Consider the following 12,857-nt stretch of genomic DNA (forward strand, 5'->3'; position numbering starts at 1 on the left):
GCACTACCAGGGCAGGGGTGGGAGGAGGGCAGGCGATGATGTCAACATGGGCGCGGGCCAGCACTGACAGAAAGCTCATTGAAAGCAGAGAGCTTCCTTGGGGAGCTGAAGACCTAAAATCCAGGAAATAAAGGTTTAAAATCAGGAAACAAAATGTCCAAGCTTCTCAATCAGGGCACCTGAACATATAGATTATAAAAATGCCGACAGAGATTTTTATTTTTATTTTATTTAATAACGGAAACCTCATCCGCCCTTGGATGAGGCTTGATGAAAAATGTAAAGGCCGCCTGGCCAATACACCCATGCGCCAACCGTAAGGTTGGACGGGCTACTTAAAATGACAGACACTTGCGCCATTTTGATTGCCCTCTTAATTGTCGGCAGCCGTGATTCCAACTTCTGCGCATGCCCACTAACTGAAATATCACGCGAGTGCGAAATGACACCGGGTCGCTCATCCAATGTCATCTCACACAATTTCACGCCCGATCAGGTTGGCCATGCGCCCGCCTGATCAGCTTAAAATTCAGCCCATATTCTTTGGTAATGGTACAGTGAGAGGGGAATATCACGGAAGTTTGTTGGCACTTTTAGAACAGATCTCCTGTAGTTTGGCTGACAGTCAACAAAATTGCTTCTCAGTCGGCCAATCCTCTTCTCCTTTGTTTCCATTATTAAAGAACATTGCCAACACTGTATAGAGCTGTGTGCTCACTAGGCCAGATAAAGGCCTGTGCCAGGACGAACCTATGGATTCTAGCCTGAGGCTAAATGGGGATTATTTTTGTTAAAATAACAGATTCGTTTACTTCTGACATAAATAGGAGACTTTTTTGTGTTCTTTGACAGGACATGGGTGTCGCTGGATTGGCCAGCATTTGTTATCCATCATTATTTTCTCTTGACTAGGTGATAGTGAGCCGCCTTCTTGAACCTCTGCAGTCCGTGTGGTGTATTTACACCACAGTGCTGTTAGGGAGGGAGTTCCAGGATTTTGACCCAACAACAGTGAAGGAACAATGATATAGTTCCAAGTCAGGATGGTGTGTGGCTTGGAGGGGAACTTGCAGGTGGTGGTGTTCCCATGCATCTGCCGCCCTTATCCTTCTAGGTGGTAGAGGCCATAGGTTTGAAAGGTGCTGTCGAAGGAACCTTGATGAGTTGCTGTAATGCATCTTGTGAATGGTACACACTGCTACCACTGTGCGTCAGTGATGGAAGGAGTGAATGTTTAAGGTGGTGGACGGGGTGCCAATCAAGCGGAATGCATTCTCCTAGACGGTGTTGAGTTTCTTGGCTGTTATTGAGCTGCACTCATCCAGACAAATGGAGAGCATTCCATTACATTTCTGACTTGTGCCCTGTAGATGATAGACAGGCTTTAGGGAGTCAGGAGGTGAGCTAGTTGCCTCAGAATTCCCAGCCTCTGAACTGCTCTTGTAACCACAGTATTTATGTACACACTGGCAAAATAAGAATGCCACAATAATTTGTAATGAGTTCTGCTATGCATTTATTTTCCTAGTAAGTTACCCCATCTAATCAGGACATTAAACTGCATAGAAACCAAAGGTATACTTTGCAGTCCTGTCGTTAGCAACTGCACACAATTACTGGGAAATTGCACAGCAGACCTTGTCTTGCAAAGAATTATTTATGCATTCCATGCACAGATTGATTGTTGTGCAGGGAATGCAGTTGATGTATGGATGGGATGTCTGACATAGCAACAGATTTAATGGACTGCTGATTTCCTGTAAAGGGAATCCAACCTGTGTCTTACTTCAAATAGAGGATCACTGTTTTCAGGGTTGATAAATTTAGCACCCGTACAAAAGTAGCACAAAATGTAATTTCCAAACTATGTTGTATAATTACTATTTTTCATAAATTTTAGGTTTATTTGTGGAGACATGTAAAGGTGAAGTTTAACCCCCAAAACAGTTAGGATCAGGTCAGGTGTTAACATTTTAAAAATATCAAACACAAAACTCTAACCTGTCTCCAACCCGTCCAGTTCTGAATGTTATGATCCCAGCTAATGTTACTACTAGACAAGCTAGATCCCAGGGTGGAACTCAGCTTGATCGATCCTAACTTTTATTTTTTGTTTAGAAACATGCAGGCTACTGAACAGAGTCACAGGAGTCAACTGATGAAATTTTAACAAAAGAATAAAACCTAAATTAAACAAGAAAATATGAATTATATTACAATACTCCTTCAACCACAACTATACCTTTACAGGTATATACGGATTTGTAAGGATAAAACAAGTTAGAAAAGCTATCTTATACTCTCATGTTCACCGTAAGCACACAGTCCATGTAAACCATTAAGCACATCACACTCTGAAACCAAGTGACAGTTGCCACCCCAAAGAGATGCTATGGATCTCTCATCAGCTCCCTCCCAGACGTTTGTCCCACCATGAGCCATCCGGTCTCACTGAACTCTACCTTTCACATGAGGGTTTCCAATCTCCACTCTCAAAGAACGCACTTTGGAGTCTTTTCCCAAATGATGCTTTCTCTCGGGTGCCTTCCACAAGGGTCCACCTCTATGGTTTTGAACTCTCCTTCTGATATTCCTCTCCCCTACATTGCCACATGCATTCAAGCTTTGCCTTCCACCTACTCACTCTCAGTTACTCAGCCCTACCAACAATACACCACTGCTTCCCTTGCTCATACTAGTGAGTTACCAATCATTGGCTGTCTCCTCAGATCTTCTGGTTTCTCACAAGCCTAATTTGCTTTAAGTCTGCATCCTGCAGCTTTCTCTCTTTAAACTTAGAGCCTTTCTCTGCTCCTCACTCTTAACTTCACTTAACATGACCTTTTCTAGATTCCTGTTCTTTTCCTTTGACTAGAAGGTCTTTTGAGACCTTTCCTTTCTGTCCCACTCCTTGGCTTTGGGACCTTTTGGTTCTTTTGAGAAATCTGCTTTCTCTACAGTTCCCTCTGGAACCAAGCTCCTGGTTTCAAGTGAGCTAAAAAATGCTGTTCTGTTTCACCCTATGTCTGTGGGCCCCCTGTTGCTAGGCAACAACCCAGTTTTTCTACTTTGATAGTCATAAAACCTCATTAAAAATATAGGTATACACAGAAGCCCACAGACTTACAGGCATCAGTTTAAAATGAAACTAAAATTCAAGTTCCCCCCTTTCTTAATACACAAGTACAGAAGCACAAATTAAAGTTAAATTTAAAGCTAAAACTCATCCCTAACACCCACAACTACAAATATAACTTACTAAAACTATCTCTAGTTCCTAGCATGAGTTTCAGAGATGCAGGACAAGGGTTGGATAGCCAACCCGCACCCAGGAAGCAGATGTTGTATGATGTTGTATGTGCCTGTATGCCATTGTAATGTAAAGGTGCTCAGCACAGCAAGGGCTAACGAGTGATGAGGATAGCCCCGCCCATAGTTTGATGCATTGAGTTACGTGGGAATAGACTGAGGGAACACTCTAGAAGCAGCCTACCTGCATGGCAGCAGCACCATGCATGACATTAACTGGGATCTGTACATAGTTAAAGATTAACAATAAATGTTTCATGTTTAAACCTACAAGTCTCAGGATCTCATCATTGAAACATCAAATGAACCCATAACGCAACAGCAGGTTGGTAATTTGGATATCTGAATGTGAGGCTGATAGCCTCTGACTTAATCTGTTTTACAGGTTTAACATTGGCCAACTGTGTTTCCCAGGCCTAAGTAACCCAACAAGGGAGGCAAGGACAGATTCAGGGAGAAGGTTATATTCTTTACAATTTATTTGTAGACCAAGAGGAACATGAGAGCATTCCCTGACCTCCTAAGCTCCCCTTCCATAAAGAGACCTCCCTACCTGATTGAATCTATCAGTTGACTGCTGGGTGGTAAACTTGTCAAGGAGAAAAGATGCATACTGTGGGGAAACTCTATTGCATGTAGAGAAAGCCAGACTTTCTGCCAAAACTCTGTGCCCATATCCAGGCCATAATTTCATTATACCTCATGTTTTTCAAATTATATGGCCCTTTAATCCTTCATTTAAAGTTTTAGTCCTTTCTAATGTACACACACATGCACATGTGCGCACCTTGGGTAGGTCACCTGATTTTCCTGTTGGTCTATTTCTATTTACAAATAATATGACTGACAGCTCAGTAATACAGCAATAATTGTGTATCAGAGTTTATGATGCAGAAATCAGCACCTAACTGAAGTGTACCAGTGCACCGGAAGATGGTATGAAAGAGCAGAAATCAAGCAGGAAAACACAAGTGAACATGTTAGGGGAAAAAACAAATCAAATAATCTGTGTTCAGCAGTAAAATCCCAAAAAAAACTCACCAGAATCAAGACTGCCTCTGTGAGCTTGAATACTTTTTGTACAAACGCATGTTTAATTAAATTAAAGAATTCTGTTCGAAATTTGTTGACTCTCATGTTCATGGAGACAAACAATGCTCCCAGCACACCTCCTATTATTCCCAGGACAATGGTCGGAATGAAGACTAAAATATTCATGTCGAGCAAATATTTAACCTAGATGAACACAAATCAAAAAGAACAGCATTTTAAAATTGAGAACTTTCGACCTTTCAAAACCATAGGTGGCATTCCAGTACAAAAATAGAAGATACCAAGAAGATGACGCCATTGATAAAGCAAATATAAATCTCAGCTATATCAAGCAGAAGACTTTCGATCCCTGGTCAGCGCTGAGTTAGAAAAGCTCATTTCAGCTGCTTTTGTAATTGATGTTGTAATTGGCCTCGGCATCCGTCAACTAAATTGGGCAAAATGAGCCAAGTTTGCAGGCCTATTGAATAGTGTTCCCCCACCCCACTCCTGATCTAAGGACGTCACTGTCTGGGGCCCTACGTTTAGCATGAGTACTTGGATGAGATCTGACAGGCTGACAAATGTCTGTGGAACCAGGAAAGAATCAACACCTTGGAGAAGGAGGGAAAGGAGGAAAAAATAATTCTAAAAAATCAAGAGAATGTGTTGCCAGTTTCTGAAGAAAACGTTACCGCCAAGAATTTATTTTACCGCCAAGAATCCCAATCGGCTGGCCCAGCTTCAACAGAAACCCTGCTTACCCGGCTATCTGGGGTGTCCACCATTTTCCTGGCAAGTTACAACAGCCAGTTGGGAACAGTCCTAAACGAGGAAATCCCCAGCATACATTTCTTTAAAAATTTCAGAGGGTATACCACTGAAACTCTTCAGAATATTAAGTAACATGTTTCTCTTTTGATTTATGAAATGATAGAAGGACCTCTGAGTTTTAGAATAATCAAATAGTGAAAATTGGAGGAAAAAAGTAGATTTTAAGTAGATGGGCATGGTTGCTTCTATGGCAGCCATAAAAAGATGGTCATGAGCTGTGATATTAAATGAAATGCAGAAAAAGCTTCTCATGAGTTAGTTATTAAACTGTGATAGAAATATCCTTGAGCTATAAAGAATTGTCTGAATGCTCCAAAGATAACATTGAATGTCCTGGGAGGATTTATGAACATACCCTGGTACTTAGAAGTTTAAAACAAGACAATTTTGTTCATTGGGCTTTTTAATTGCAAAACTCGCAAATAGTTTGCTCTGACCTGTACTGGTGCGATCCAATTGCTGCATAAATAAAACTTCTCGACCAATAGCTTCAAAGAAAATTGCTGGTTCATAAAATCATAGATTGGTTACAGCACAGAAGAAGGCCATTCAGCCCACTGGGCTCATGCCAGCTCTCTGCAAGAGCAATTTAGCTCATCTGTCTCCCCTATCCATTCCCTGTACCCCTGCAAATTTTTTCCCTTCAGGTCCTTATTCAGTTCCATTTTGGAAGTCACAATCGAATCTGCCTCCACCATTATTTAAGGTATCACTTTTCAGATTGCAATGACTCACTCATTGTAATGACTCATGTCACCTTTCGTTCTTTTGCCATTACTTTAAATCTGTGTCCTGTGGTTCTCGACCCTTCTGCCAATTTGAACACTTTATCTCTATCTATTCAGTCTAGATTCATCATGATTTTGAACACCTCTACCAAATCTCCTAGTGACCTTTTCTGCTCTAAGGAAAACAACCTCAGCTTCTTCAATCTATTCATATAGCTTAAATCCCTCATCCCTGGAGACTGTCTCATACCTCGTTTATGCATCCGACATAGAGCCTTCTCATCCTTCCTAAAGTGTAGTGCCTTGATTTGGACACAATACTCCGGTTGAGGTCAAACCAGTGTTTTATAAAAGTTCAACAGAACTCCCTTGCTTTTGTACTCTGTGCCTCTATTTAAACTGCCCAGGATCCCATATGCCTCTTAAACCATTTCCTCATCCTGCCCTGCCACCTTCACTGTCTTGCACACATATACCCCCAGGTGTTTCTGTTCCTGCACCCCCTTTAGAATTTCACCCTTTAGTTTTATTGCCTTTCCTCATTCTTCCTACTAAAATCGAACATTGTGCACTTCTCTGCATTAAATTTCATTTGCTGTGTGTCCATCCATCCCACCAGCCTCTCTATATCTCTTTACATTTATCATGATCCTCTCACAGTTCACTATAATTCCATGGACGGAATTGTCCCAGAAAAGTCCGATATGGGCGGGGAAATCGGCGTATCACCCGCCAACAGCAATGGTGGCTTTTTCCACCATATCATGTGCCACTTTGTTTAAAAAATTGAGAAACATGTTCACACCAGATCACTGGCAGAGCAGCCTCTGATTCCCCTGCCCCGCCATGACCTCAGGCCTTCAATAAACTGGGAGCCATATTTAAAGGCCACCCCTGCACAGAGCTGGCTCTCTCTAAGGGATAGGAAGCTGCTGGGAACTGATGGCTGCCAAAAGGAGGAAACATGATGCCCCCAAAATTTAGAGACACCTCCCTCGAGCACCTACTGGACACAGTGGAGGCCCGCCGCAATGTCCTCTATTTCTGCTCTGGGCGAAGAACCTCATCCAAGGAGGCAAATTCATCATGGGAGGCGGTGGCAGCGGTGGTCAGCGCCAATGCTCTCCAAAAGAGAACAGCCACCCAGTGCCAAAAGAGGATGAATGATCTCCTCTGTTCCGCCAGGGTAAGCCCCTCTTCTCATCACTCTCAACTCACACACCCACAAACTCATCACACATCCACAGGGATCTCACTCACTGCCAGCTCAAGGGACATCACCATTCACTCTCTCACAAACAGCTTCAGCTGCCCTGTGGATCAGGTTGTCGTCCCATCCAATGCACCAGTAAGAATGCACACGTGCCAGGCATCATTCTCAGCTGGCCTGGCAGGAGTCTGGCTTACACCTTCTCTATCTGTATTCATGGAAGACAAACTGGCACACAACGAAAAGGAGAGGTCTCAGGCCGGTGGAGAAATGCCTGACATCAAGGTCCTCATAGACTTTGGAAACAGAGCCATCCAGCTGGCCAGCGAGGATCTGGACTGTTTCTATGCTGATGGTTAGGTCGGCAGTGCTCAACCAAGTGAATATACAGCAGTGCAACATCCATCAGACAACTATGCTGTGAGTCAGTTCCCCTGTTCCGCAGTCTCCTACGATACACTAATTATCTCTCCTTGTTTTCACAGACATGTTTGGGAAGCAGCTGAGGGGGTCCATGAGCCAGATCCTCAACTCCAGCCCCAAGAACACCACAGGAGAGGAAATCACAGACACCAAAATTGAAGACCCATCACAGCGCTCACCCACACCCTTCACCAGCGCAGAGAAACACATCTCGGTGGGTCCTAGCTTTGGAATAGCCTCGGGATCACAATCTGGTGAACACATCGCACTGTCTGATCCACAGCAGGTGGGGGCAGGGACTTCCCAGGTTGCCAGCACTTGGAGGACTGCTGGAGGCCAGAAATCTGCTGAGTCCGAGTCAGATGACGAGCTTCTGGACTCAGTCATACCTCTGTTGCTGGATCTGCAAAGGCAAGCTCGGGAACATCAGGAAGGGATGTCCACTGCACTCCTCAGATTACAAGGCATGATGGAGAGGTCCAGTCTCCTTCAGTCTAAGGTGATAGTGCTGGCATGCCAACGCACCGAGATCAACACTAATAGTATGGTGGCCACCATGTAGGCCTTGTTCCAACACACCAATCCTGCACTGCTGCAGAAGCTGCACTCCATTGCTGAGGAACTTGCTGGCATCCATCAGTGTCAATGCAAGAGGGGTGCGGGACATCTCAAGCTCAGTCCAGCTGCCCTTTTCTCTCATGGAGTGAGCCGGCGCCATCGGGCACCCACAGGGAGGAGGATCAGCAGGTGTACACCGAGGCCATCCACCCAGGTGACTCTGGGGGTGTCCGGCCCACCCAAAGCTCCTTTTCCTGTGACCCCAGTGGCTCCAGTTCCGCAGGCAAAGGAGGGTGCCACTGCCACACAGCAGGACCCTGAAAGCAGGCCAGGGCCCTCCAAGTCTCGACCCTCCAAAGGAAGCCCGCCAAGGTCATCGCAGACAAAAGTGCGTCGCAGTCAGCAGGCTGCCTCCACCTCTGCTGTGGATTTTGGAGGAGCACCAAGACGTAGCGGCAGGGTTAGAAAGGTCAGGAAGATGTAGTTGCATAACCTAGGCACGAGCGTTAATCACTTGCACTTAATGTCGACCATTGTAAATACACTCCCAAGAATGTCTCCTTGTCTATGGCTCCTTGTTATGATGAGCTGTGTTCATGTCAATCAGATGTGAAACCTTGTTTTCTGCATAAAATGAAGACAAGTGTCGCAGTCCAGAGCCTCTCCCCTGTGCAGTGTGTAACCTTCTGAGGATAGTGATTGTCTGGCTTCAAAGTCACTCTCCAGATCAGTGATGCCTGCACTTTGATGTGGCTTGCGTTTGCTGCACGAATCTCGTACCCAAGCGTCACAGGGTTCCACGATGTTCTCTGTGTGCTCTCAGCACCTTAGAGGTGGATCTGCCCCCCACCATCTCGACAGCATTTCAGATTGGTGAAGGTGTTATGCTGAAGAGAACAAGTGATGAAGCCTGCCAAAGAATCAAGTGCTGTTAAAGTCCATGTGCCTGTTGTATCTCAGCAGCGTCTCGCTGATACACAGAGTGTATGTGCGCTGCCCTCAGACAGACACTGTCAGACATTCCCAGATGCAATGTGAAGATCAGGAGTGTCCTCACTGCATCTTGTCATCATCCTCCTGGAATTTCATGGCAATGAGGGCCTCATGAGTATGCCTGCCTCCCCTGGCCTCATCATCTGTACCCTCACCTTCCAGGACATCATCACCCTCAGCCCCTTCAATTTCCTCCTCATCAGAGGAGATGTGCAGCTCCTGCATCTCCTCATCATTCAGGCCTTCCCCTTCTTGCATCACCAGGTTATCTAGTGCACAACAAGCCACAATGATGCATGACACCCCCTGAGGAGTTACTGGAGTGCTGTGCCAGATCTGTACAGGCACCAGAACCTCATTTACAGGATGCCTATGGTGTGCTCCACCAAACTCCGGGTTGTGGCATAAGCCTGGCTGTACCTTCTCTCACCAGGGGTTTGAGGCCGCCGTACAGTTGTCATCAGCCACGTCCTTTGTGGGTAGCCCTTGTCCCTGAGGAGCCACCCCTACGTCCTGTGTGGTCCCTGGAAGATGACAGGGATCTGAGACCTGCTGAGGATGTACAAGTCGTGGATGCTTCTGGAGTATCTTGCTCAAACCTGCATGATCCGCTTGTTATGGTCACAAACCAGCTGAACATAGAGAGAGTGGAAGCCTTTGTAGTTCACCTGCTGGACTGCTTGTTGCCAGGGAGATTTAAGAGCCACGTGAATGCAGTTGACGGCACCTGTGGGGATCTGGAAATCTCAGTAAATCCCAGCACTCTTGCTTCCTGGCTCGCCTGATCTCTGTCGAAATTGACAAAGTTGTGTGCCTAGGCAAAAAGGGCGTCGGTGACCTCCTGGATACATTTCTGGGTGGAGGCTTGCAATATCCCGCCAAGATCCTCAATGGAGCCCTAGAAGGAGCCACTGCCATAGAAATTGAGCGTAGTGGTAACTTTAATTGTCACAGGCAGTGGATGCCCTCCGAGTCCCTGTGGCACCAAATCCTGCAGAAGGTGGCATTGGTGCTGTCTACCCTATCTATGCCCCTCATAATTTTATACATCTCAATCATGTCCCCCTTCAATCTCCTCTGCTCCAGGGAAAATAACCCCAGTCTATCCAATCTCTCCTCATAACTAAAACTCTCCAGCCCAGGCAACATCCTGGTAAATCTCCTCTGCACTGTCTCTAGTGCAATCACATCCTTCCTATAATGTGGATTCCAGAACTGCACGCAACACAAGCCATTGCCTGTGGCGGCCTCTCAAGGCCCCTTAACGCATGCCGGAGAGTCCAGGCCACCACATGGATGCCAGTGTTTAGCACACTTGATGGGTTCACCATGGCCCAGCCAGCACTACCCCACACCACATGACTAAGTCGTGACAACTCCGATCATTCATCTGCATCCTGAACTCTCATCACAGGTGCAGTCATTGTCCTAACCTGCACTCCAAAGCTTTGCAGTTTGCTTGGACCATGAGGGTGACTTTTCAATATCAACTTAAACATAATGCAAGGGACTAGGAGTGCACCCCTCCGTCAGTGTTCGATGGTTATTTTTCGTAAGAGGATCCTCAAGCTTGCCTAGTTGTCCAATGGTTCTGCAGTACCATAGCACACATTCGGGTTTGAAGTGTGCACACGAGGGGTTAACGGTAGAGGAGCAATCATTGCCGCTGTGAGGAATTTGTACTGCTTGAGTGGGTACTATTACTTGACTAGCCTGACTCCAAGCATGTCAATTGAGCTCAAGCTAAATGTTCTTTGCTGCAGAAGTGTGCTCACCTTTGAAATGTTTTGGCACTTGTCCGGCCATTTTCTTTCCCCCACCACCACCACCCACCCCACCCCAGCATGTGTTCAAACTTCAGGCTGTGCTGCCATGGCTGCCTCCCCTTGCACTGTAGCCCTTGCCCCAAGGTTCCCTTCTCCTTGACACTGTCGCCCTTGCCCTGGCACCACAAGCCAGCCAGGAAGAATCCGCTGTGAAGACTTGCCTGTGACCTGCCCCATGCCCGAATCCAGAGAGCCGCTTCCTTGCATTGGGATCACGCAAGCACTGCACAAAGTTGTGTGCACTCACCTCCAAGTTCCCCTCGAAGTCAGGTCGTCAGGTGCACACCTTTTAAAGGCAATTGTAAATCACGCCATCATAAAATCACACTGACATGGGCTTTAAATTTGACATGGGGGTGTGATTCCAGTGTGTGAGCACAATAATGAGATGTAAGTGCATTCAAATTAAGTCCCCGACGTTCAACATTGGGAAATGGGGCCTGCCATTGACAGGGGGAGGGGCAATCACTGGATTCACGTCACTGGGAAATGCGCCTAGGGCCTTCTCGCGAGATTCTCCAATCTCACCATTGAACATACCGTCACGACTAGGCGTGGAAAATCCCGGCCCATGTTTTGTGAGAGCTACAAATATTGAAATTGTGCCCTGTACACCCAAGTCATTAATATATATCAGGAAAAGCAGTGGCCCTAGTACCAAACTCTTGTGAAACACCCCTGTATACGTCCCCCGGTCTGAAAAACAACCATTCACCACTGCTCTCAATTTTCTGTCACTGAGTCAATTTTGTATCCATGCTACCTCTGTCCCTATCTCATCTTCAATTTAGGTGTGGACAGGCAGGGGAAGGAGAAATGTGGGGCTAGGAAGGCTTTGGGGGAGAGCCTCTCATGGGCATGGGGGCCAGTAAAGGGCGTACCCCTCCCCACTTATGTCCAGCCAGCAACCCAAGCAGTGAAAGCTACCAGCTGCACTTGGCTTGGGCCTCTTCCATCATGGATTAATTAATTAATTAACCATTAATCAGCCACTTAAGAGTCTCAATTTGCCCAAGAGTGGGCAGCCTCCTGACATCTCCCCGACCACTGTCAAAATTGCGACGGAGCCAGTGGATAAGCACCCGGAATGGCATCCAGGGCACAATTTTATAGCCACACCCACCCCTCCACCACCCTCCTACCCATCCCCACCGCCTACCAACCCACTCCTACGAGTTGTAAATCCCAGCCCAATTTTGCACAACAATAAAAAACATATTGGTGTTGGTTTACAGAACTACTGTCTTGTGTGTCAAATTTGAAGTAACCCACCCAATTATCACAGAGCTGTCTTGAAAAGAGACAAAAGAGCAAAGCATGTCCTCACCTACAGTCATTAAATGATTCTCTTACCATATTCCTGGTCATAGAAAACACATGACAGCAGTTGCTATAGTTTCTGATCCCATCCTTACGTATTATGAGGAATAAAATCCATATTTTAAAATTGTAATTTTACACTTCAACAAGAGCTTTACAGAAATTGGTAATCTTCTGTAAATAGAGCAATATCTATCCTCTATGAAATATATAATTTGCTGGTGTGCACCTTGATTCAAACTGAACTTCAGTCCCTCTTGTTTGAAATAAGAACAATGATTTACTATGACAACTATCTAGAAAATCCTTCAGCAACAAGCAGTTCATGCACATACCCCAAACAAGATGCTGTCTTCAGCCTTGAAGAATCCAAAATGGCCCCGATAAACAAATCCATGGAAGGAAGAGGACAGAAGATCAGTGGTAAATGCAGCCATCAAACAGCAAAAAAACGTCTGCCAGGCTAGTTTGATATCCCAGAAAGAAGCCACTTCTTCAAATGTAAACAGCAGTCCACCCATTGGGGCTCGGAATACAGAGGCAATGCCTGCTCCTGCCCCTGCAGTGATGAAGTTTCTCCTGAAACAGATACATATACCTTCTGAGGACAATGCCTTTGAAGCA

General features: G+C 45.7%; 1 protein-coding gene across 1 annotated transcript in view; it reads right to left on the reverse strand.

Annotated features, from left to right (window-relative positions):
• The window catches only part of LOC144679341 (chloride channel protein C-like), a 167,517-nt gene that overhangs the window by 132,697 nt on the left and 21,963 nt on the right, over window positions 1-12,857 (reverse strand). The window contains exons 6-7 of the mRNA XM_078539718.1: window positions 12,569-12,812; window positions 4,351-4,545 (exon numbers count right to left, since the gene is read on the reverse strand). Coding sequence (XP_078395844.1) covers window positions 4,351-4,545; window positions 12,569-12,812 — 439 coding nt within the window. The remainder of the gene's footprint in view (window positions 1-4,350; window positions 4,546-12,568; window positions 12,813-12,857) is intronic.

Source organism: Cetorhinus maximus, chromosome 4 (assembly GCF_964194155.1).
Source record: "Cetorhinus maximus chromosome 4, sCetMax3.hap1.1, whole genome shotgun sequence".
Taxonomy (NCBI): Eukaryota; Metazoa; Chordata; class Chondrichthyes; order Lamniformes; family Cetorhinidae; genus Cetorhinus; species Cetorhinus maximus.